The sequence below is a fragment of the Zerene cesonia genome, chromosome 5 (assembly GCF_012273895.1).
Source record: "Zerene cesonia ecotype Mississippi chromosome 5, Zerene_cesonia_1.1, whole genome shotgun sequence".
NCBI lineage: Eukaryota > Metazoa > Arthropoda > Insecta > Lepidoptera > Pieridae > Zerene > Zerene cesonia.
In genome coordinates, this window is record NC_052106.1 from 2,493,496 (window position 1) to 2,520,047 (window position 26,552).

At 33.3% G+C, this 26,552-nt stretch overlaps 3 protein-coding genes across 7 annotated transcripts in view; all 3 read right to left on the minus strand.

The window, feature by feature from the left end:
* Positions 1 to 176: 176 nt before the first annotated feature.
* Positions 177 to 7,222, minus strand: LOC119840262 (1,4-alpha-glucan-branching enzyme). 2 transcript variants are annotated; one of them, XM_038366780.1, is made up of 14 exons: positions 7,020 to 7,222; positions 6,296 to 6,465; positions 5,927 to 6,144; positions 5,599 to 5,743; positions 5,226 to 5,316; positions 4,789 to 4,998; positions 4,627 to 4,698; positions 4,126 to 4,297; positions 3,616 to 3,825; positions 3,036 to 3,207; positions 2,621 to 2,805; positions 2,145 to 2,282; positions 1,423 to 1,536; positions 177 to 991 (listed from the first exon to the last, which is right to left on the minus strand). In XM_038366780.1, exons 1-14 carry the CDS (start codon positions 7,130 to 7,132, stop codon positions 944 to 946), a joined length of 2,058 nt encoding a protein of 685 aa, XP_038222708.1. In that variant the 5' UTR covers positions 7,133 to 7,222; the 3' UTR covers positions 177 to 943. The 2 variants fall into 2 exon arrangements, with proteins under 2 accessions (XP_038222708.1, XP_038222709.1); XM_038366781.1 differs by lacking the exon at positions 7,020 to 7,222 and adding an exon at positions 6,564 to 6,643.
* Positions 7,223 to 8,405: 1,183 nt separating this feature from the next.
* On the minus strand, positions 8,406 to 9,092 carry LOC119840264 (39S ribosomal protein L41, mitochondrial). Its single transcript, XM_038366786.1, has one exon. The coding sequence runs from the start codon at positions 8,950 to 8,952 to the stop codon at positions 8,464 to 8,466; it is 489 nt and encodes a 162-aa protein (XP_038222714.1). The 5' UTR covers positions 8,953 to 9,092; the 3' UTR covers positions 8,406 to 8,463.
* An 840-nt stretch (positions 9,093 to 9,932) lies between these two features.
* The window catches only part of LOC119840263 (NAD kinase-like), a 29,732-nt gene continuing 13,112 nt past the window's right edge, over positions 9,933 to 26,552 (minus strand). For 3 of the 4 annotated variants that reach the window (XM_038366783.1, XM_038366785.1, XM_038366782.1), the window contains 8 exons: positions 16,521 to 16,604; positions 15,902 to 16,031; positions 14,665 to 14,859; positions 13,895 to 13,997; positions 13,301 to 13,498; positions 12,015 to 12,172; positions 11,814 to 11,896; positions 9,933 to 11,343 (listed from right to left, as the gene is read on the minus strand). In XM_038366783.1, the coding sequence (XP_038222711.1) occupies positions 11,136 to 11,343; positions 11,814 to 11,896; positions 12,015 to 12,172; positions 13,301 to 13,498; positions 13,895 to 13,997; positions 14,665 to 14,859; positions 15,902 to 16,031; positions 16,521 to 16,604 (1,159 nt within the window). In that variant the 3' untranslated portion in view covers positions 9,933 to 11,135. Of the gene's footprint in view, positions 11,344 to 11,813; positions 11,897 to 12,014; positions 12,173 to 13,300; positions 13,499 to 13,894; positions 13,998 to 14,664; positions 14,860 to 15,901; positions 16,032 to 16,520; positions 16,605 to 21,575; positions 21,748 to 26,552 lie in introns of those variants that run through there. The other variant, XM_038366784.1, reaches the window with a different exon arrangement.

Sequence of the window (26,552 nt, forward strand, 5' to 3'; positions counted from 1 at the left end):
TCTTAAACTTACTAGGAGGTCCCTACTACTCCATAATTTGTAAAGTTGGAAATAATAAACTATTTTTTTTTATAGATTAGAAAATGGTGATGATACAGGCTTAAATTATTATCATGCACTCGTAATAACAGCTTATTGATTCGGGTGTCAATTCAACTTGAAATAAAATACAGATGTAATTTAACATGCTTTATTTACTTATATAATAAAATATATTTGTACTAATCAACAAAGTCTTTTATTTCAAAAATTATAAACAACTGTTATAATTTTCTGTATGCATTGCATTTTAATATCATTACAGTGGCATAGCGCGATTTATCGCTGCTCGGGGCTGACTGGAGTTACGGATACTTTTATCCAAACGATATAATGGGACCTACTAAGACTTCCTGTGTCCATCCGTCTGTTACTAGTCTGTAGTCTATGAGTCAAATACAGGCGCGCTATTAGAAATAACTAAGTTGTATTTTTATTTGTTCTTAACTTATAATTCCCCTTTCTTATGCAGCCCGGAGCCATAATCCCAACAGCTTTCCCAAAGTTACGCCACTGTATATTATAAAATAAACTTTCTTTAAATTTATGTACTTCTCTTACAAACAACACATTTTGCGTACATTTAAAAATATTTATAGCAACCGATGCAAGCACTTTTTATTATAAGAATAATAAATATTATGTTTTCTAGATCTTTGAATTTTTATTTTAATAAGTATAACAATTAATGTAGAAAACTATGATAATGGCTGATAAAGTTTAAAATAAATATTGGAACACAATACAATAAATGGCAATATATTGCGTTGAAAATTTTATGAATAAGATATTTAAGCATATACTATTCTTATAACAATAATATGGCCATGACACTACACTGTATTCAGGAAATTTTTCCAGTAAAATATTTTCAACTCATTTACTTTTATATAGACATTATCTATTAATCACACTTAGCATAGACAATTGCTGTGCGGCATGGAATATATACCTGAAATAAAAAAAAATAAGTTTAATTTAATAAATAAAGTAAATTTAATTTCTTTGTGATAAAACATAATTCAACAGAATAAACATTAAATCAATTCATTATTGAAACATACATGATTGTAATTTCAATTTAAGTCGGTTACGTTATGTATATATTATTTTATTATATTATTAGATATTTAAGTTAATGAAGATCTATCTAATTTTCAATTTAAATGTAAGCAAAGTATGTTTGCCAGCACATAAAATTTTCCTTGTCTTTTTTGCAGATTTCATCTAACAGATAAAACAGTTTAAGTTAAATTGAGCAAATAAATGGATATTTAATAAGAATTAGGTACATTTTACAGCCTATAGAATAAATAATAATAATAAAATGTTGCAGCCAATTAGTTAAATCATCCGTTTCAATATGAGTTCTAAAAATCTCACCTGTACAGAATCATTTCTATTGCCCCAAGGAGTATTCATAGTGAAATGGAACTCTCCATCTGGCTCGACGCGACCAAATCCACCATACTTTTTACTGTCCGAGCATAATACCGCCTGTCAACAGATATTACAGTTGATATTTAATTCACGTCTTCATCTAGTATAGTACTATGAAAAATCTAAAACTAAATTTTGTAGATTGATTAAGAAAAAAATTACACCTAATTGTCTTAATACAAGTAAAACAAGCCAAATAAATGACATCTGTTGATCTATTGTCCGGTTTTCATGCAAAAACTGTACGGATTTTGATGAAACTTTAGTTATATACTATATGTCTGCGGCAATATATGGGCGCGGTGTATAAATCAGAAAATAAAAGTTAAGTCTTAGCTAGACCCTTTATTACTTTTCGTATTTTCCGTATAATATTCATACCGCCTTTTGCAGTGTAAGGAAGAATTGAATAATTTAAGGTAATTGAAAGAATTAAAACTAATTGGATTTTTCCGAAATTCCTATACTAAAACTAGTTCTATCACAAAAATTCGTGTTTCTGGAAGGACCATTGGCGTTCACAAATTGGACACTATTTACGTTAATGTTGTGATTTAATTTGAGGTACATATTACGATAACAATACAATATAGAAAGACGGAGTCCAAGACGATAGCAAAAGTGTGTTACAGTAATTCAGAAAATAATGGCAAATTAAAAAGTACCTGGTATTTTCCAGGAACGTTCACACCAACTCTGTAATCCGTGAAGCTCTGATATGGGTGGAAGTTGAACACGAACAACAGTCCAGCACGTTCGAACGCTATCACTTTATCCCCTTCATGTTTGCACGATACATAGCCCTGCAATAGCAAAATACAAATTCCACTATAAAAGTAGTCTAGTCACATATACTTAATCGATACGTTATAATTGCTATTTACTACTAGTTTTAATACTATTTAATAACAGCTTTTAACTTTTTAGCCATTAACTAATAATTTTTGTTGTTTGTTGTTTGTTGTTTATAAAATATTGGTTATGAAAAAGGGGTTATCCCTTAGAATATTATGTAAATTTTTCTTACTTTTCGTATACATATACAAACATTTTTTACGAACAATCTGAAAACGTTTCAATGTAAATGTTTCCAACTCCAATAGAGACACAGAATAACTGCGGACGGTGATATTCTACTCACTGGATCAGATCGCAGCCAGCCGTACTTCTCTTCCAAGGCGTGCATGTCCTTGTCGAACTGGTTCAGGAACTTGTATTTGAGCAGATCATCGTCCACCAGATTCCATTGGCGACGTGCGTAATGATACGATGAGTTGTTACCAGCCCGGGGGAAGTCTAACCATTCAGGGTGACCAAATTCGTTACCTGTATATAAATATTGGAAGCAATATGAACAGCATCAATTTAATTTATACCTTGAAAATTAAAGCTCGAATAGATTTTAAGATAAAATATGATAGTATAGAAATAGTTAATGACACTAGTAATGCCTGTTTGTAAAAAAATAAAAACAGATTAGAGAACAGCTTTGTTTCTATTTATCGGTTCAAAATGATAATTTCCTCGTATTTCTTATATTTAAAAAGGTATCTCACCAATAAAATTGAGGTAAGCTTCTCCGCCGAGCGCATGTGTGATGAGTCGTATCATACAGTGTAGCGCCAAGCCGCGCTCTACCACTGGGCTGGGCTCGCTCAGCGTGCTCATGTGCGTGTACATCTCCTTGTCCATTAGCCAGAACGCGATCGTTTTGTCACCCACCAGCGCCTGAATCGCAATTTGTAAGGTACACTGTTTTCATTTTAACTTTTAATTTTATAGCATTGAAATGCTTTTTATAAATGAGAAATTTTGAAAGAATAGAAAAGAATCTTTCAAAAATTTCTCAATATACACTGTTTTATTAAAACTAATAATACAGTATACTGTAATATTGGGTTAACGATTCTTCTCTGGATGACCCAGCAAATGTTGTACGTACGTATACATGTGTACGTAAATTAAAATCTTAAAAAAATGTTTTGTTGCAGATTTTTTTATTGCAATATTAGAATAATAAGAACCATCTATGTAAAAGTACTTTTGAAAGCTTTTGTGTACTAGTTTGATTGTAATTTCTCGAAGATTCTGGAGGTACCCATTGTCGCCTATATTTAAAAATTATTGCTTTCATACCTGATCGTGACTTTCTGCATATGCCACGGTGCCCTCCATCCAGCGTCTATTGGTGAGAGTATGAACAATATGGCCCATCTTCCAGTCTTCATCCTTCTCCTCTTTGAGCAACTTAATCCACATGTCTGGGATAGCCATTCCCAGCCTGTAATCAAAACCAGTACCACCTTCCTTCACAGGACGGCCTGTTGCCGGCATGCCCGATACATCCTGTAATACATCATATTGATTATATTATATAAATGAGGGAAGAATTATGACCAAACCTTTGTTTTTGATTGGGTGATAATATTACTTATATATCCCTTTGTGTTATGTAATAATTGTTTTGGTACCGTATGTCATAATATTGTAACTATTTACCATCGGTTTGAAAAGAAACAACCAGCAAGAAGTTTTATGCAAATCATATTAATTTCAGTAATGTTCTCAAGTGAAATATCAAATAATTTTAATGCCAATGATTGTCCTGAGGTTGTAACTTGATGATTCACGTTCCAAATATATTACCTCAGCGATTGTAATAGCCCTATTATCCGCGTTGTGTACTATTTCGTTGGCCAACATAAGATAAACTAGAGCTTCTGTGTCAACATTGAGGCCGTAGTACTCGTCGTAGTGACCAGAGAAGCCCTCACCGATACCACGGCTGTGGTATAACATTGAAGTTACCCCATCGAATCTGTAAACATTGAATATCACATTATTGCGGAAATACTCATGTTTATGAATGAATGAATGAATAAATTTTTACGCACGCGTTAAATTCGGAGTAGTTTAGTAGATGTTATTATTGTTATTATACATATAAACCTTTCTCTTGAATTACTTTGTCAATTTAAAAAAAAAACCCATTAAAATCCGTTGCGTAGTTTTAAAGATTTAAGCATATATAGGGACATAGGGACAGAGAAAGCGACTTTGTTTTATACTATGTAGTTCTTGTTACGATAAATCTCTTATGATGGTATATTTATACGGTGAAATAATTTTTTAAATTTTAATATTTACCTAAAGCCATCAAACTGATACTCCTGTTGATACCATCGCAGATTGGAAAGTAAAAATCGTAGCACCTCAATTCTGCAAAAAATAATTACGGTAGCAGTAGCTAATATTAAAATTCTAATAATTATCTGCTGTTATGGTTTATTCAGAATGTTCTGCACTCACTCAGAATAATTGAACAATCGACTGTCCCACAGTGCGTGTGTTCCTCTCGGTCCATCATGGAAGAAACATGATGTGGTCCCGTCAAACTCATTGAGTCCATCAAGTGTGTTCTTAGAGGCGTGCGAGTGAACAATATCTAATAAAACATATATACCCATCTCGTGGGCCTTATCTATAAGCTCCTTCAGCTCACATGGGGTTCCATAGCGACTATAAAAAATAAATAAATGTAAATAAATCCAATTCAAACAAAACATTTAAAAGCATTATAAATTGAACTTTTATGTACTGTATCGGGAAGACACAGACTCCTGAAACACAGCGAAAGCTATATTAGGAGTCTGGGTTTCATGTTCTATGTGATTTATGATTTGTTCAATAAATAATTTTTTTTTTTATTTTTTTTTTATTATAAGGTATGAGTGGTTGACTATTACCTGCTAGCAGCAAAGAAGCTAGTTATTTGATATCCAAAGGACGCATAATATGCATGCTCCATTATAGCCATCAATTGAATTGCATTGTATCCTGGAAATATTATAAAATAAAAATGAATCACTCAATTTAATATACTGATATGATCAAATTGTAACCACATTTGTAATAATAATCACATGGATATGATAATATTATGTGTGCCAAAAATAAATACAATGGATATGCAAGGGGAGTGGATATTTGATATTCTCATATCCGAATAGTATATGGGACATATTGTATTTTATCACAATACCAGATGATTAATTGTTTAATAATAATCATATTACTTAAATTTTCAATAAAGAAAAGTGATTTATGATATTTATTTACCTAAATTTTTTATTCTCGGTAGCACATTGTCTTTGAACTCTGTATATGTTCCAACTCGTCCCTCTGTAGTGGCAATGCCTACATGGCATTCATAGATACGCAGTGATTTTGGCCTGTCCACTTTTGGGTTTTTGAATTTGTAGGGCTGAACACAACAAATTAAAGATAACAGGGAAAGTAATAACTTAAATAGACTAAAGCCACAATTTTTAAAAACGTGTATATTTTTTCGCTATTGCTTAAACATTGGATAAGTTATTTAGTTAGTAATATGATTGATCGTTAAATGTGTAAAAAAATTATATTGCCTAATATTCAAATAACTTACATTATCTGGTTTGTAAATGAATTGTTGATATGTAAAGCCTTCATGGGGTTTTACATAGCTAGCCCATGGAGACACTCTGTACAAATGATCATTAACAATTATCTGTACCCTAGTTTGATGTTTAAGAGGACAGGAACCATCACTATTTGGTGGAATATAAAGTTCCCATTTACCAAATTCTAGTTTCTTGAATGGATGACTCTTTGGATTCCAGCCATCTAAAAATAAAAACAATTTATCAGTTATCTGATACATAATATAGTAATTATATTAAGACTATAAGGAATATAAATAAAAACTTTATTTAACTATTTTGAGTGTAATCAATCAAATCAAAAAAAACAATCTTTGTAATTAATGTCAACGTACTGAAGTCCCCTTGAAGATGTATGGAATGTGCACCAGGGGCCCATTCTCTCCAGGTTACAGATCCATCGGAACCAAACTGAGGTCCATAAAACTTATATGCCGTTGTGAAACCTTCAATTCCTCCCTCCCACGACTCCATCTTCTCCCAAATATCTCTAAAGCAGGCATATCTGTAATAATTGAGTAAATATTTTATAGATTTACAAGAAATTTTATTTTATTTGGTGAATTTGGTTAGTAACTATCATAAATAGCCTAAACAATTAACCTGATTGGAAAAGAGTTTTAGAAGTTCTACAATTTGCCTTCAATTCGCAATGACCGCAACATAAACAAATTCCTTTGACCTTCAATTTGACATTGAAAATGTCATTCAAGCGAAAATAAATTGCTTAAAGCGCATGTACGTACCTGTCTGTCAAGAAACTTGACCTATGGAATTCGGTCTTATTTTTGAAAATATTGTTAGCAGGAAATTACCTACATGTATTTAGTTTTTTAATAAAATAGTATCTTTTTATCAATTAATTATACAAATCGTTTTACTAAGTAAATTTCCTTTTCTTTGACATCCGCAACTTTCAGCGCTTTAGCGCTGATCTCTCAAAATATCGTAAATACATAACATAACCTACAAAACTTCCTAATTTACTATTTGAGCCGTTAATAATTCACACATTGAAGAAAATCACATAATTCCGTGAGTAATAATTTGCAGACTTACCGGCGGCGTATCTCTCTTTCATATGGCTTTAAATAACCATCGCGATTAAATAATTTTTCGATGTCTGGCACAGGGACGTCCATCGGGTCCATTGCTGAATAATTACCTCCCATTCTAGATAACTATAGTTGTATAGATTGAGTATTTTCTAACGAGTCTATGCGCACGCGCTGCACTACCGCGGGAAATGATAAATATCGTTTAAATGAGCATTGCTCAGATGAAATGAACAGTAAATAATATTTACTGATAAATTATTACTGAAGGTGAAAGATCAAACTGACTTACCTATACCTTAATCTTTAATATTTAAAGATCAATTTCAAATGCTATATTTAAAAATTATAACATATCTACCTTATTTAATTTAACATTCAAATAACTTTTTATAAAAAAAACAAAATTGTGATTATTGCTCAATAAGACAATTTATTATGTACCCAAATAATTGACTTGAATTTGCCACACATAACAAAAAATATAGATGAAAAATGTGAAGAATTGTAATATTTTTAGGGTTTAAATATTAAAACTTTTATTTAAGCTTTAGAAATTGTTCTTTGTTATTGATGGATATTTAGCTAGTACTCTTAAACTCGAAATTATTAACAAAGAAAAAAAGATTTGGAAGATTTTTGTAAGTTTATAACAAAAGTAAAACTACTTTTTGCGATTTTGAATTATTTCATGAATTGTTTCATCAATTGAAAGCTATTGGAATGTATATTGTATATTTGCGATGGGATAGTATATTTGGGATGTCATTGGCATGGTTTTTCTTTATTTTCATTATAGTTTCCCAGGCGAGTACCTAGTTATTACTATTATTACTCTTTAGAAGCTTCATATTTTTGAAGGACAGGCTTAGATTACTGACTTGTTTTATATTTCTTGTAAATTAAATTGTAAGTTTGATAAAGTTTTCCACATAAAAATGGATGACTGGATGACTTCATTAAAAAAAATAATTTATGGCCTTCTGTACATTTCGACCTTATCTTGGAGTTATTGAAATGTAAATTGAATGCAAGTATATCAATTTTTAAATTTGCTTTTGTTTGTTAAAAAGGAAAAGTAAAGCTGCTTCTAAACATTAATTTTTCTCATCTTGGCTCCATACATAAATAAGGATAAAAACCAAATAAAATATAGCATGTCTCTCACATGTATTATGATTTTCTATGGAAAATATTTTAAAAATTCAGTTCATCATAGTATACCAAGAGATTATTCTCTGCAACATCAAAAATATATTAGTATAGAAAAGATATTATTACCAGATAGGTACATGGTTACTGAAAATTAATTTTTAGCAATATTAATACATTTGAAGGTCAAGGTAGATGTAAATAGATTTTCTTTAAATGGTTAAAAAAAATTCAAAGGTAACCTAACACAATAACTTTATTAAACTATTATTAATTAAAACTACAAAATAAACTGGCTAAAAGATATCGGAACCCGTTTTCTTCGCTTGGGCTACAGCTTCTTCAGGAGTTAATTTCTCTTCAGCAGATGGCTCAAGGGGCAGGCCGTTTTCATCCAACTTGCCTTCTTTGTAATCTATTACAATTTTTTTCGAGTAAATAGCATCAAAGAGTTGTTTTGATGTAAACTCGCTTTGGACTACATCTTCTGTTCGGTATGATACATAAGGTTTCAAAGTACATCCTTGAAGATCGGGGACGATTAATTCTGGTATCATTTCTGGTACAGTCACTACTTTTCCATTTAATTCGTATACAGTGTCGCGGACACCGCGTTTATCGATTGGAAGCTGACGGTTAGAGCCCATTTGTTGCATTTTATGTATTCTGGAACCTCTTTTGTTTGGTATTACAAATTTACGGAAATTTCTTTTACCTTCTCTTGGAGCAGTGAGGGATATGCCCCTTTTTGATATGAAATTAATCAGTGGAATAATTTTAGACATTGTAATCGTATATTAGAAATTATTCTTATAATGAATATGTTGTTTGTATTTATGTTTTCAGAACTCCATCAAAAATCTTTCAAATGTACAATTTTGATTTCAATTTTTTAGGTTAAGTTTTCTAGATTATGTCAAATTTCACAACTGTCATTTTGATTAATAGGGTTATTTGTAAATCGGTACTAACGATATTTGAAGTCATAATATGAAGAAATAAAATAATATAGATAAATAGACCTATTTACAATAGATAATGATCGCGAGTAGAAGCCATAAATGTCTGTGATTGACCATCAATACAGATGATCTTAGGTAAACGTCGTTTGTTGGTACATTAAAAAATTGCATTTGCGCCCGCGTCCACACCGATTACCCGTGATTATTCCAAGTTATTAAGTAAAGAATTATAGCAAATTAGCATCTATATATAAAGAATTATATAAAGAAATGTTTTATTTTCACCATACCACAGATAACATACTAGTACACTAGTCCATATAATCGTCCTTTAGTGTTGTGGAACAACTTGTATTCTCTTGTGGAGCAGTGTGATATAAGGTAAAATTACTGAGCTTTTGTTTCTCTGATCGTTTTTCTTTACAGATTGTTCCTGTGGCCAACAAATCGAGGCATTTTTATTCTTTGTAGCCACCATGAATTAAACCCAGGACCCCTAGGTTTTACGCTCGCGCGTTAACTTCAGTACCAAGGAGTTAATAATCATTTCATACCAATAAAAGGACAGCATAGCTCCGACAGACCATACATCATCTTTGTTTTTTGTTTTCCAAGAATACAAGGAGGGATTGAAATAAAATCGCTGTTTTTAAACAAATTTGTATAATCCTAAAACAAATTTATTTTTCTTCAAGTAAGTAATGATTGAATAAGAAAAAGTTCTTTGATATCTACCACAAACCAGAGTCTTTTTCATTGAAACGCAGGATATAAATATACATGACCAATGTTGTATGTTTTTGATTGTGGAACAAGATTTGAATTTTCCCGATAAATCTAAAGCAGCGAAATAAGATGTATGATATATTATACACAGGTAAGGTTAGTAAATTTGTGAGTTTGCCACACCATAGGGATTGTAACAGCCATTTTATTATATCTTGTCTGTGGTAGATAAATAACCATTATTTTGTACACAATCTTTAATGAAAGCATAGTTTTTAAATAAATAATATATTCTATTAATGTATTTTCCATAATAATATTCATTTGTCTGACCAGTTTGTGCTACATATTATCTTAACATTCGTCCTTGGCACATAGTTTTTCGTACACAGAATAACAAAGCACCACTACCACCATTGTGTCATGTTACATTAAAAGCCACTAAAACTTGAGCCTATACACATACGATATTTATCGTAAATCCTTAGCGGCAACAAAAAACATATCCACATACGTCTTTTTCGTTTCTTATATTACTTAAACAAATGTTTTTTTTTTCTAAAAGACGAATACGAAAAATAAAACTTCCCATTGCCTCATGTATTATGCCATTGCATTTTTTATCAATAAGATTGTATCATTATGAACGATCAATTTGTAATTTATAAGAATAAGTAGAAAAGCATTTTTGATTAAAATACAAATTCCAATCACTATAATAATTGCCTAGGGGAATGTCATGTAATATAAAGTTGAACACAATATTTTGTATTCATTATTATTTATCCATCACAATGATACTATTGCACAATAATAGCGCTTAGAACACTAACATGGGTTTACATTATTCTCGTAATAAAAACCGGTATAAGATCATGTAAAATTTGACGTACATTCTACAATATAATAAGACAAAAAGTCATTTAATTAATTTCTTCAGCAACCTTACGAACGATTTATTTAAAACCGGTAATCTAAAAATCGACGAAAAATATCGATAAAAGCTAAAAAACGTTGACAGTCTTCACATTGAATTTCATAGCGTGTAAACCTGCAACTTCACAAATCCACCATAATTTAAAAATTTTACGTAAAATTTGATATTAATTGTATCCGTCAAATCAAAGCTTCAATTTTATTTTAAAGTGCATTCGATTCCTTACAACTAGGTACATTAAAAATCACCACACGTTCTTTATTAAACGAAACCGCGCGAAAACAAAACCATAGACTATCACAAGTTCGATTGAACGCTAAACATAAAGTCGTGTGTACACTTGTCACGTGTCGGCGCGCCGCTCGTCGTGGTTGTCGATCTCGTCGAGCGTGTCGCTGGAGGACTGCGTGACGTCACTCAACTCGTCCATTTGCTTCTGTTTCTTGCGCACGTTCCAGTGCAGGCACTCGGCGAGCGAGTCGAACCAGTCGGATATCTGGTCGAGCGCGCATATCGACGGCACCGGGTATACTGAGGTCGTGACGTATAAACTGCGAAATTACACGTTAGCATATTATTATTATTTTTTTAAACTTTATTCACTGGCATTGCTGACGTAAACTTTGAAATTGTTAGTACACTTATTTCATAGTTTACGTTATTGAAGGTTTTATCTCGAAAAATCGATCAATGTTGTTAAATTGTTTAGACAAAAAGCATATTATCGGTTATAGAATCATAATATAAATAACAAGCATACCCGGCCACGCGTTGCTGTGGCTGAGTAATAATTAAAAATATTAAGATTATAAATAATAATTTAACCCACCAATTTTACTTTATTTCGATTAATTACCCCTATTGGGATCCCTATTGGGAAAAACTATCTTATATCTTAAGTTGGACCATATTACACATAAAATGCCAAATTTTATCAAAATCGGTTGAATTGGTGAAGTGTTCATTGGGAACATACATCATGACACTGGATTTTTATATATGAAGATTATAATATAATTACCTATCACCATGTTGTAGCGCTTGTCTATTCCTGCCATCGAAGGACACCCACATTGCATTCCGAGCATCAGGTGACAGCGAAATCTAAATATTTCAACAATTCACTATTGAAAAGGTACATGGAAAATGGTACGTAAATTTTGATGTAAAATTGATAAAACATTTCCAGGCACAGGGGAGCCCATCACACGTGTATACAGACCTTGAGCTCGACGCCCGCGGGCACCACGATGGGGCGGAAGGAGAGCGAGTGCGGGCAGATGGGCGTCACCATGATGGCGGGCACGGACGGGTGTATCATGCTCGCGCCCGCCGCCACCGCATACGCTGTGCTGCCCGTCGGCGTCGACACTATCAGACCTAAGAGATAATAGAACACTATCAGACCAGAGGGATAAAATGGCACTTTCAGACCTGTGGGATAAAATGAAACTATCAGACCAGAGGGATAATATGACACTATCAGACCAGAGGGATAATATGACACTATCAGACCAGAGGGATAATATGACACTATCAGACCAGAGGGATAATATGACACAATGAGACCTGAGGGATAAAATGACACTATCAGACCAGAGGGATAATATGACACTATCAGACCTGAGGGATAAAATGACACTTTCAGACCTGATTGATAATATGACACTATCAGACCTGGGAGATAATATGATACTATCAGACCTAAAAAAAAATAGTCAGATTGTAGAATTATGTCATATAAATCCTATGAACAAGTTAGCATGACCAGAATATGCATATGATATGATACTATGGTCTTAAAATAAAAACACAATACAATATGTCAATAATTTTCATTACACGTAAATAAGGGTTTCCAAGAGGTTTGAAAAAAAATTAAACAAATTAATACGAGCTATTTGATAATTTAGGAAATAAAAACGAAAAAGCACAATTTTTCGCAGAGTCGTGTAAACTGTTATCATTTATCAGTTACGACGGTGTACATAAAATAATAATGCTCTTTTTATCTGCACATTAGTGATATCATCAATTGTTTTAACTGAACTGTAATTAAGAACTACACACAGCTATACAAACGCAACATTAGATTAATTCTGCGAAATAGCCACGAGTGATTTTTTTTCGCGTAAACGTGATTGACTTGTGACATTATAGTTTGTATCGATGTAAATATTGGTTAATGAATCCATTTTTTGTCTCAATATTGCTGGCTGTACAAAATAGCGAAACAAAAAAAAAATTCACCAACTCCCTGACAAATACGGCCCTACTATCTAGTATATTTTTTCAATAAACCCTAATATTTCTTGTCCTAACTTATTGTTGGTTGTACCAAAATTTTCTATTTTACTTCATAGAGTGGCGCACTAACTCAGAGTCTTGGCCTCCGACAGTAAGACAGAGCTTCCATTTGATTCTATTCAGCGCCATCTGTTGCCAGTTTCCAATCTGGAGGGAGTGCAGGTCTTTCCTTATCGTCTACCGTACTAAAAAATAACTCACCATCTCCCTGCACGGAGGTGATATGTTTCCCATCCAAGAACAGGTCGATATTCGACAGATATGGAGACGGCCCGCGGTCCACTACAACCTCGTTGAGCACCAGGATTGTTGTGGGCTTCTTCTTGTTCTTGTTGTCTTCTGTACTCTTCCTTAGCACCACGCACTGGAGACGCGACCGGAGCGTTAGGGCTGCGTGACCTGGATAGCAACAAATGTTAGATTGACCAAAAAAAAAAAATTAACCGCACTAGATTAAGTTTATATAAATTTAGAACATGGGGGGCACCAACTTTTAAATAAAAAAAAGAATTATCAAAATCGGTTCACCCCGTTGAAAAATCTGATATAACACACCCAAAAAAAATACAATCGAATTCATAACCTTCTCCTTTCTTTGAAGACGGTAGAAAAATTAAATACCCCGTACACTCGCCAGACTACTTAAATTCCATACTTGTGATTATACATTTTCATGTTTTATAATATATATTATTGTGTATCAATAATGACTCCGTAAATGAATTTTTGATAGTATAAATAAATACAAAAAGTCTGAATATCGTAAGCAAGATGACAAATTCATAGAAAACGTACCTTCTAGCACATTCATAACTTGCTCCTGGAAATTATTGAATTCGAAGGGCGTGAGGAACCCTAACGAACCCAAGTGGAATGCCATAACAGGAGGTACGGATTGCTGAAAAAAAAACAAAAATAACTGTATGGTAGTAACATTAAAAAAAGAACCGATATTTCAATTTTTGTTGAAGAATTTACGATTTCACTCATTGAATTAGTCCTTTGGATTTCTATACTGCTTTTTGGGCTTAGTTACCATTTATATATTCTTTATTTTGACGTCATCCCAAAAATGGTGACATGATGTCACAATTAAAAAGAGGTAGATATCGCATCAGCATGCACAAATTGTGGAGGACAAACCAAGGCAATTGTTGCAGTTTGATTTAATCGCTATCTCTTTCTATCTTATACGTCCCATATTATCTATCACGATCGTCGTTTCGATCGTTTTAAATTATTGTATACCTTTAAGTTAGTACCTATAACAAGAACGGAAAGATATCTGAACGCCCAGTATGAACATGGTATATGTTCAGTACATAGTATAAAACAAAGTAGCTTTCTCTGTCCCTATGTATGCATAAATCTTTAAAACTACGCAACGGATTTCGATATGGTTTTTTTAATAGGTAGAGTGATTCAAAAAGAAGGTTTATATGTATAATAACATCTATTAAACTACTCCGAATTTAACGCGTGTAAATCCGCGGGAAAAACCTAGTTCTTTATAACATCATTGGGGGGGTGTGTGTGAGACGAGCCTCTACGTCCAAGAACCTCACCTGGAACAGCGAGCTGGCGTGCAGCAGGGTGCCGTCGCCGCCCAGGCATATGATGAAGTCGATCTTATCCGTGAGGTCGTCGGTGCCGGCGCGGAACGTCATCAGCCGCTCCTTCACCGCGTTGAAGTTCCCATACTCGGAGAGGATGCGGTCCTCCAGGACGGACGCCTCCACGAACACCACCATGCTCTTATCCTGGAATATGGTGGGAATGGGCGCTGGTGTGAATAAGAGAATCGGATTGAGTTTAAATGTTTGTTTGTTCACTCTAAAGTTTGGGCATATTTAGTAAACTTTACTAGTGATAAGCCTACTTGAAAATTCTAAGGAAAAGAAAATAAATTTTAGGTTCCTCGAACTATGTATAAATAATATTATAATTAATAATCTTGAACATTTCATAAACAGTCATCGCAACGTGCACAAATTTTATATAATATTTCATTTACAAATTGCAATCAATTCCATGCTTTATGTTTCAACTGTACTGGCTTATCATTAATATTCGTTTTATTTTTTAGAAAGGCCAATAACCCCGCACATAAACACACCTACAGATCACGTGTTTAGTTTCAATTAAACATCGAAACGAATCGCGAGCTGGTGGCATTGTTTACAAACGAGAATATACTATAGTACTAGACTAATATAGTTGGCGGGAATCACCTAAACGGAATGTCGGACTGGTTTCAAACCAGGACTATCAAATAAAATGCTTATATGTTTGTTGTTTATAAAACTAGCGAACCGTATATATAGACTATAAACATTTAGGGTGCACGTACATTTTGAAATCAGTCCAGTAGTTACTGGGACGAGCGCGTTTAAAGATCAAGTCTATATATCTAGTTCCATGTACCCGGACTAAGCGGTTCGACTCTACATTCTTTATTCGAACCGCAAGGGACTGGAACATGCTTCCTGAGTCTGTGTTCCCTGCCGAGTATAATCTGAGGATCTTCAAAAGTAGAGTGAACAGGTACCTCCTAGGGAAGCGCGCTCCATCTTAGACTACATCTACGCTTACCAGCAGGCGAGATGGTAGTCAAGCGCTTTCCTATCCCACAATAAAAAAAAAAGTCTCTCACAATCTCAAAATAAATAAAAAAGTTGCATGAGACCTTGTAAGTTCTGAAAAATTGAATTAAGTGTACTAAAGAACTTAGTAACGGATCGAAAGCTGTTATTGACACATTTAATACACATAAAAGTTAATGTGAGTATTTGAAATACTCACATTAACGAGCCAATGCACCAGCTGTACGAACGGCGTGATGATAGTGGCATCGTGTATCTTCTTGATCACGAGCACCGTGAGCGGCGGCTTGTACCACGTGAGCCTCTGCGACGCGGGGTCCTGGATCTGCCTGCAATTGCACATTGACGGGTTGCTATGAAGCTGCTATGATATTAATGAATAGATAACAGGTAATGTATAGGTACTGATGCAGTATTGTGAATGTCAATGGAATAATACGCCGAATTGGGTCGGCTTATATTAAATAATTGTTCTTTTGTTATAGCTGTAATATATGCTTTGTCACATAATACATATGTATGGTTTGTGTATGAATATGTTACTGTTACAACCCGTTTTCCGTTAAAACGCGTTTTCCCTAGTTAGAACTAGTTGTAGCTTAGGTAAACGTCGTTCTAACGAAAATCGTAACATACCCTATACTTTTCATATAAACTTTTTTTATTACGATTATTTTGATATGAAAAACCGTTTATTAAATTTTTAACTGCTGCATTCTAAGTTTATAAGTAGTCGAGATTAAAGTAAAATATACGAATATTAATAGTAAAAGTTCTATGAACTCTATGAATGTATTTTAGTATAAACTGATACGTACATAACCATTGCAGAGTTCTTCATTATCCTGCCACATGGTCCAAATTGTTGTATCGGGGACGGCGCATTCAGGGACCTCGTCCGCCTGTAACAAACAAAAACCGACATTAGTACAAAATTTTCATTAACTGGCTGCTGTCCACGGCTCCACCTGGGTTGATATTTTTTCAATTTTCGATAGTTATCATCCCAATCCAAGCGGTAACAAAGAAATTTAAAGAAACATTAAAATCCATTCAGTCTTTCTCGAGTTATATGTGTTGTATCTACCACGATTTTTTTATATGTAAATATTGAAAGGTATGAGATTATTCATAAACTCTGCCCACTATCTAGCTTTACACTTGCCTACACCTTCATGTTATCGCTCGTTATTCCTAACAACATTTCATCCAATATTCCCTCCCAGTTCAAGACAGTCAGTCGGAAAGAGATAGAACCTAACTCTCCTATGTATTACGTCTCTCGCATGGTACCCGGGTGAAAAGTACCCAAATTTCGTACAGATATGCTAAGCTGATTTGCGTGAAACAGTAACAATCACCCTTAATTACAAACTTTTAACATTGGATTACCTATAGATATATTGGATTTTAAAATATAGGGGATAAATATTATTAAGAAGAAAGTAAATGACTGGAGACGGTGAGGAAAGGGCTACGGTCTACGGCTCCCCCAACCAGCGTACGAACAAAAGTAGCATTCGCTACCATTTCACCTCGATCTTCTATGGAGATGTGATTCCTTCCCCGCTGCCAGCTAGCCCAATGCGTGCCGAAGCGTGTCCGACTCCCACAATTAGTAGGAGACGTATAAAAAGAATTTCATTGACCGGTTTTCCATGGTCATAAACATTTTGTAATGACGCTTATTATTTGTTATACAACAGGCCATTATAAAGAATACAATTATAATGGTCATGCTTATTTCATTAGCATATCCGGCAAATGCAAAAAGTAGCCTTGCCAATGCTGGAAACATCGAGAATTTCACAGTTGCATAATTTTTCTTTATTCGGCGATTTTTTCGTTCAACGTATTAAGATTCTTAATCTTTAATGTATTTTATGTATATTATACAATACGTACAGGTTAAATCTCTTAATTATATAGCAAGTATTTATATAGCTCATGTCTTATTCTGATGGATAAGTAACATTATTATAAAGTTTTATTAAAATACATTCAGTTGTTTTACAAGAAAAGTAAGTGTGAAAGAGTAACAAACAAACATCCATCCATCGATACTTAAAAATTTCCGCGTTTATAATATTATATTAGTAGGAAGTAGGATTTTATAGAAGTACTTAGTATAAATATTATTAAAAACCCTTACATGATGTACATTTTTGGGAAATATTATAGGTAGGGTTATACGCATAGGCAATAAATATTTAAAACTTTCACCATGTATAATTTTATTTTATTATTATGTTTTAAACCCTAACAAAATCTCTGAAACAATTCATAATGTCGTATATAAACTAAAATAAAAATAAATATTTAATGAATCGCAGTTCAAACTCATTATTTCCAAAATCAATAAATTTACCTGAATGCGACGCAGCTCCGTATATGAGTACAAGCACAATACGAGTAACACTCAGAATTAACACTACGTCCTCTGACCGTTTTACGTATCCAACGAATACATTATTAACAATCGGATTGTTGATCAAACGATTAAAATATTCATTAGTTTACTTTGAGTTCCAGCTTTAATACAAATAATTGTATTACTTACTAATAATTGTACCAACATAAGTTGGAAATTATGTTCTGTACAGAACGGAACAATAGGACTTCGTAATTTTCTATAACTATCTACGCAGGTACAAAAATATTCGCTGATCACAGAATACTATCGTTTAGATTTAATTTTTAGTTTTATAGCATTGAAATGCTTTATAAAATTTCTCACTATCGTTTAGATGTTATTATATTCGTATTTTTCGCATTACTATATAAATAAAATGTGACTGTGTCTGTCTGTCTGTTAGTTTTCGCGCCGGAACTGCGAAACGGTTTATTTTAAAATAATAATAGAATTCTAACAAGTTCATAGGCAAAAGTAAACATTGTTGGGGCTAATCTATTGAATCGATTTTATGGATTCTTTTACGAATAGAAAGCCGCGTTATATGTCATGGGCTATATTTTATTTTGTTACTATATCGGGTCAACTTGGGCAGAGGCGGGACAAGCTTTAGTATATTATAATGGACCGGCTGTTGGAAATGTAAGTTGAAATTTCCATGCAAAATGCATAAAGCCTACCATTTTATGTTTTGTAAACACGAGATCATCAGTCGCTGGCGCAAAACCGGAATTATATATGTACAATTATTGTTGTAATGACTTGAGCAATTTCCGAGCATACTGTACATAAGAACGTTCTCCACGTTAAGTGGGCATTGCATTAACCTATCTGACCTTGCTTAAACACCAACAAACGCTACTGGGTGAAATTTAAATCATACGATGTACGTATATTTAATATGAATTTTCAGTAGTTAGTACGAAGAGTCATCATCATCAGCCCATATATGTTCCCACTGCTGGGACACAGGCCTCCTATGAGGATTCAATTCATAATTATTTTTAACAACCGCCTTCACACTATTAGAACTAGACCAACGGGACCAAAAGGGAGTTAAGAGCTTTCCAATATGATGAGAAAATCAGTTCATCCTGTCGCAAGTTCTGAGGTAACTAATGATAAATCTTCTTATATATAAAATTCCCGTGTCACAATTGTTTGATTCTTATCTAGATTCCTATTGAAATTTTGTGTGTATATTGAGTATATCTGAGAATCGGCCAACATCAAATTTTTATACCCCTCAATGATTAGAGTAAGGCAGAACAGCGTTTGCCGGGTCAGCTAGAATAATATAAATAAAGGAAACATTTACATTATAACAAACCAAATAGCCAAGCCATTTCATTTGTACAGTAAAGGAAATGTAGTTTGATTTATCACAAATTTGAAAAGATTAATTGGAATTTAAATCGATGTTTTCAGTTTCGGTGTTTGATCAGGTGTGGAGTCATTATTTTTATTACATATCTAATACATTAAGTGATTGAAAAAGTACCTTTACATTCTGAAACCTACGCTTCAGTATATTAAATAACAAAATATTTTTATAATCATTTTTCCGAATTTCTTGATCTATCGACGATATCATAAAGAGTTTTTTGGGTATAAACATATAAATAAATACATATCTTGCAGATATATCCTTACGTTACGATGAGTACCATCATCACACACTCACACATCTGGCTCATGTGTTATTCTGGCAGGTACATAAGTTATGTCACAGCCCAGATTCATCCAAATCCCTCCAGCAGTTTTCGCCTGAAAGAGTTTAAACATACCTACACACTACCATCTTAACAAATTTTCGCATTTATGATTTTTTTCTGTGCTTTTAAAAACCGAAAAATATATAATCTATCTCATTAATAAATAACTTAAATAAAATATATATATCAACTTTATTAATTAATTAAATCAACATATTATAATATTATACATATATAAGATGACAAAGCAAATACTAAGAATGGAAGTAACTCACTGTAATCTCTTGTTAAACAAGACTTAATCACAAGTAGTGATAAATAAACATAGGTGTCATCGTGAACAATATAGCACGATTGTTTATTGTTAATATTAAATTTTGATAATTAATACTCATAATCAAATCTCAAAACAAATCGAATCATCAATAAACCCAAGTATGTCGATAACTACGATAGTTACTGCCAAAGCTCGATCCTTTCGAAATTTTGGGTCGATCTTTCGGCACTGCCGTGTAGTGTCCGACTGTATGCGTATTCTACCGTTGTTATAATAAGGAGTGTTCCAAACGACTCTGTCTTAGTACCGGCCGTGGCAGATAAATTCCGAAGTTACACCCATTGACATAAGTTCAGTTACCACCCGCACCATCTATTCGCGGCGTTCACTGCCTAGCGCAATCATTTTGTGGAACAGCTTGCCATCATCGGTATATTATGAGCACTAAGTTTGCTCCGGCTTCGCCCAGGTTGATCCGGGATAAATAAAAAAGCCTTTAACACCCCTGCATAGAAATGTATTTTTTCTGTTAGTTAAAGAATTTTTTAATGATCATCATCATCATCAGCCCATATATGTTCCCACTGCTGGGACACAGGCCTCCTATGAGGGTTCAGACCATAATCCACCACGCTGGCCAAGTGCGGGTTTTAATGATCAGAGCAGTACAAAAAGATGACCCCCCCGCAAACACATAAACTTAGAACTTACCTCTACCCTGTATTTTGCCATTTTCTTTATTTATTTAAATTAATTAAAAATGTATTGTTTTTAATAATATCTAGGTATTATTTAATGTACACATATTGAATTACACGATTTCTGTTATATTTTCATCAGTGTATCTTAATTATTATGGGACTCATTGTCTCGCAGGACACGAAACTGACGATAAAAAACCAGACATATACAAGGTTGAGTCAACATTTGTGTAGTCATAGACAACTTTAAAATATTCCTTAAAATTTTTATATGCTAATTAAAACCATAGATAATATCCGCACGACTACAACAAATCTAATGAGACATTTCTATTTAAAATTTAAGAGAATTAAAAAAAAAGATAGCTTAAAAATAAAAAAAAGTAAGTTTTTAATAAGCAATCTGATATGAGTTATCTCGATTATACAGACGTCAACAGCAGTATAACCACGGGTATACCAATAACTTGGTCTTTATACCGATTTGAGTATCATACAAAAATACGTTTACGAAACGGGTCCTATTAATTTGAAACCATGTAGATTCGTATCGTATTACAATAAACAACAACAGTCATATTTAATATTATAAGCTTTGTCATAATTTATATCTAAATATAAAAATAAAAAACATTGTTTAATTAAACAATACGTTGAATATAGAGTCATTTATCAATAATTCATAAACAACCTTGTATGAAGTATTTTTAATAAATAAACATTATATTGAATTAACAACCTATAACACATATACAATAAAATTGTACCTTCTATCGAAATATTCTTCCTGAGCGCGAATCAAAGCCGACTTCCCGGATTCGTGGGAAAATTGCCTCCTCAGCATATTCCTTGCCATCGCGATTTATCACACACCATCAACACCACAATACATTATTTACAAAACCTAACGTCATATCACGACCACTCCATATAAATTATAGCACTCAAATAATATTAAAAGAACATCCGGAAGGTTAGAGAACGTTAACGTTACACAACATCATTAATTTTTTTGTGTTTTTTTTAATATGTACATATTACGTCTGTGAGGTATGAAACATTAAGGTCCGCGAGCAGGCGACCGCCTCGGAAACCGTCGCTTGCGCATCTCCACCTCGAACCTCCTGTGACAATCGTGACCTTGATGGTGGCGATTACAAAGTTTCGACCCGAGTGCCGATTTTATCTCGCCTTTTCAAATTCCAACATGAAATTATTTATAATGTATTAAGGTGAATAAACTTCACGTTGACAACGTTTATTCCCTTTTCCAATAATGTGTATACTGGTTTGCATATAGCCTAGTTTTGGATATTTAGCTGTAGATAATCAACTGCGCCAGGTCTCTTTACGTATAAGCAAGCGGAGAGTATGCTCTATGCAAGGAATTGTTACTGTGAATAATATATAATTGCGCATTGTCGATTATTTATTAATTACAAACGAACAAAGAAAACAATTTGCACAGCATAAGTAAAAAGTACATATTTTTTTTTTATTTTTACCTTTAACCACCTCACCTTTTGTAATAGGAATTTATCTGATATTTGATTCTACTACGTATGATTATCAATTAAATGACTATTAATATTCAATTGTATGGTCCATACTTGACCAACATTAACACTATGGAGTCATCGACAATACTGTTTATTTGCGTTTATATCTATTGTAAATAATTGCTTTTAATATTTTATGGACCCATCTTGAAACAGTATTAAGTCGTCGATCGTGCCTTCGAAGTCCCAAGGGTAAGTAAGGTTTCCTGATAAAGACTCCTAATATCGCTTCCTAATATCGATTTCCTAATATCGCTTCAAAGCACTATAGAGAGAAATAATATTATCTTACGAAAGACTCCACCAACAAATTTAGAGGGAAGTCCGGTAACTGCAAACTTACGAAAAAAGAAAATATATACCATGATTGTATTATTAAACACTAGCTGCGCCCCGCGGTTTCACCCGCGTAAGTCCGTATCCCGTAGGAATATCGGGATAAAAAGTTGCCTATATATTATTCCAGTTGTCCAGCTGTCTACGTACCAAATTTCATTGCAATCGGTTCAGTAGTTTTTGCTTGAAGGAGCAACAAACGCACACACTTACAAACTTTCGCATTTATAATATTAGTAGGATAGGATAGGAAGTAGGATTAGCGAAATGAATGCATATAATAATAGTTTTATATAACCCGCCCTAGACATATTGCGGGTACATATTTGTTTCCCGCATTTCCATCTCCAGCTAAAGTTATGCAAAAGTGCCAGTTAAATACGCCATTTTTCTTTGTGCATACGGAAATGTTGCAACGTGTACCATATACCAACATACCGTGAATATATTTGTTAACATGAGGCAAGGTTGTACTTTACGTAACACCATAAAAACCTTGCGGTCTTTAGTTATACAGGACCCTATAACATATGATTGACCGCCTCCTTGGTACAGCGGTTAACGCGTGAGCGTACCGAGGGGTCCTGGGTTTAATTCCCGGTGGGGACGCACAAAAAAAAATGTCTTGGTCTGGCAGGACACAGAAGGCTGATCACCTACTTGTCCATAAAGAAAATCGATCAGTGAAACAGATGTACATCATCTGCCCCATACCGTATTATAACATATGATTGCGTATTTAAAACTTATTAGTTAACTCGCATTCCATGAAGCGATAAAAATTTTAATCATTTCAATTTTATTGCTAATGAACCGCAATAAACGCGTAATGGAATTTGAAATAAATTCTAATTAACGCACATTGCTTCTAATTCAATATCATATAACATTAAACCCACATACGCTACGGATATGGAACCTTCTTTAATTATTGGAAAGATTATTCAAACTGTAAATAAAATTATAAATGAGGGATCAGATTTTGGGGTTACATCATATAAGACTAGCTGCGCCCCGCGGTTTCACCCGCGTTAGTCCGTATCCCGTAGGAATATCGGGATAAAAAGTACACAAAAGCCTATATGTTACTCTAGTTGTCCAGCTGTCTACGTACCAAATTTCATTGCAATCGGTTCAGTAGTTTTTGCGTGAAAGAGGAACAAACGCACAAACATCCTTACAAACTTTCGCATTTATAATATTAGTAGGATTTTATTTTATTTATGATTTATTTATTTATATTTATATATTTCTTATTATTTTATTTATTGGGGTGATTAATGCACGCGGAATTGCCCCGAATACGGTAGACTGTTGTGGCCGTTAACCAGGATCTTGTCTAGCGACCCGCGTACTGTTTTTTAATTACTATTCTTGTACAATTAGGTACTTACGGATTTTACGCGTGTGGGCCCATTTCGTGTGCGTTTCGTAATCAGAGATAAATGAAAACCACCCTTTTGAGAATAAAATGTTAACTACTGGACGACTAGAATCTGTGATAATGAAAATTACTACTATTATAACGGCCATTGAAAAATATTGTACACATATACCGTATATCTCAATACTTTATACTTTAGCGAGACCTTTAATTATTACAAGTGATTGTAAATTAAAAAAGCCAAACGAACAGACTTCTCATTTCGGTTCTGAATTAGGTCTTTATTTCAGCATTTGTACTCTATTCATCCAATACATTATTGGCAGACAATTATCTCGCAGCTGTTAAGATAATGACTGTTCCCACAGAGCTATTACAATACTTTACTGTGAACTCTCACGTGTCAATAACTGCTGTATAAACTACATCTTAGCCAGTTTATATGTGTATAATCTATGGATCTTAGCTTTGTGCTGTGATTATTATTCTAAGAAATAATTATTGTAATGAATCCACATATTGTTACGGAAATATCTTTAGATATCGAAGCAAGAGTTGTGTATCGGTATTTGTCTTGAAGTGAATGGAAAATTATACGGATGTTCATTCTGAATTTCTAACGAATGTTATAAATTGTTTCACATTTGTATTTTGTAGTCTATTTATACATTTATATGTTAAATTCTTAAACTAATACGATTTTTTGTTACACTTTATATAAACGTAGCGTACCATAAACTTACAATGGAACAAAACAGGGAATAGATATTTGTACGGAATTTCGAAGAGAAATCGAGCTGTTTCTACATAATACAAGGAATATGATCAAGTATCTACGAACTAAAAAGCAAAAGTATGATTCTTCCAAATAATTGCGCCCAGTACCTACACACGTATGGGTGCTTGCTGTATGTATGTGGTTACTGGTTACGCGCTAAGCCTTCGTGTTTAGACACTAATCGGCGAATCGATCGTGACAGTTAATGTCCATACGGCAGCATTGACCGACATATACGATTTCAAAACGAGTCACCGGCTTCTGATGCCACTTGTTTACCCATAAAACCGATACTTGTTGATTTGGGTCAGTATAATTCGCTTAGGAGTGGCTTTGTCATCCAAGCTTTCAATAAAATAATAAATGGATAATAAGTGTTATATAAGATGATGATTATCATGATCGCGTTGTTTAGAAAAACAGGTATTATAAAGCAATCAGCATGCAACTTGAATGAATAATATATGTATATTGAAAGGCATATTTTAAATTTCAAAGTATTTCTTTTCGTTATAAGCAATCAGCTTAAAACAATTATAGAACATGATGCAATTTAAAAACTCATTATGATAAACTAGTTAAAGTGAATTTAAAAAGAGTAGGTACGTTGGATGCCAAATGCAACCGTAACATTACTATATCTAATTAAAAAATCATTTACCATGAAGTAGCGAAAAATGTGGGTCAATGTTTATCGAAATCGTCTGTCCTACTTGTGCCTAGGTCACATCGGTTCTACAAAATAAACAAAAGATAAACAATTATGCCATCTTATGCAAATATTATAACATCTTTGTAAGGAGCTACCTTAATCGGAAGCGTTTTATAAACCGACTTCAAAGTAGCTTGATTCGAAGGTAGTTGCAATAGTAACATTATTAATGTGGATGAGAGTAAAAATTTGAATGAAATCAATTTAGTAATGTTAAACAAATAGAAATAAGGAGTGTAGGTGCTGAAATGTTATATATCCCACCTTGTCAAGTATTGAGATAACGCTATGGTGTAACATAATAACAATTCCATCCGATAGACTTATCTAAAGTGCTCTTACATTTTATCAGTCGCCATGACCGTTGACCGGTGCACGTCTATACTCTATGCTCTTTATTGAATAATCGACAATCAAATATCCGGCTTTCTTGTGGGTTAATTGTTTTTTGCTCGGGTTACGATTAGCTTATAAGCAGTAATGTGATATACAATTCTAATTTAAACCAAGTTATCAAAATACTTTTCGCTTTTAGTCTCTATCCAAATATATGATTGTAATGGACCTTATTAGTACTATTTTTATAAAAATATGTTTTTGTAAAGCACATGTCCGCTTTTTGTAATGATGTAATAAATAAAATAAACAAATCTTAAACTTAACACAGCTTATAGCTAGCAAGAGGGCCAGAGTCTCTCAATAAAATTGTACTATTACTAAGGTGATAAAGATTTAATAATCAATCACCAGCTTTTTAATCATAAGGACGGAACTACACATTTTTATTTTGTATTTGATGATTTAATATCATTAAGCTGATCCAGGGTTCCTTGTGCCATTAGTGACTAGACCGACTAACACACTACACTGCATTTTTTGTATATGTATTGGTGATAAGGTTTACGTATAATTGTATTGATGTATTTATAACTCATAAATACATTTAGAAATTAAAAACTTTTTAATAGATTTTAA

Coding starts and splice junctions, on each gene's coding strand:
- LOC119840262 (XM_038366780.1), bottom strand. CDS start 7,132: ATGGGAGGTAATTATTCAGCAATGGACCCGATGGACGTCCCTGTGCCA. Junction 5,744..5,926: donor TCATTTACAAACCAGATAAT/GTAAGTTATTTG, acceptor TGTTGTGTTCAG/CCCTACAAATTCAAAAACCC. Junction 2,283..2,620: donor GCTGGCTGCGATCTGATCCA/GTGAGTAGAATA, acceptor TTGCTATTGCAG/GGCTATGTATCGTGCAAACA.
- LOC119840264 (XM_038366786.1), bottom strand. CDS start 8,952: ATGTCTAAAATTATTCCACTGATTAATTTCATATCAAAAAGGGGCATA.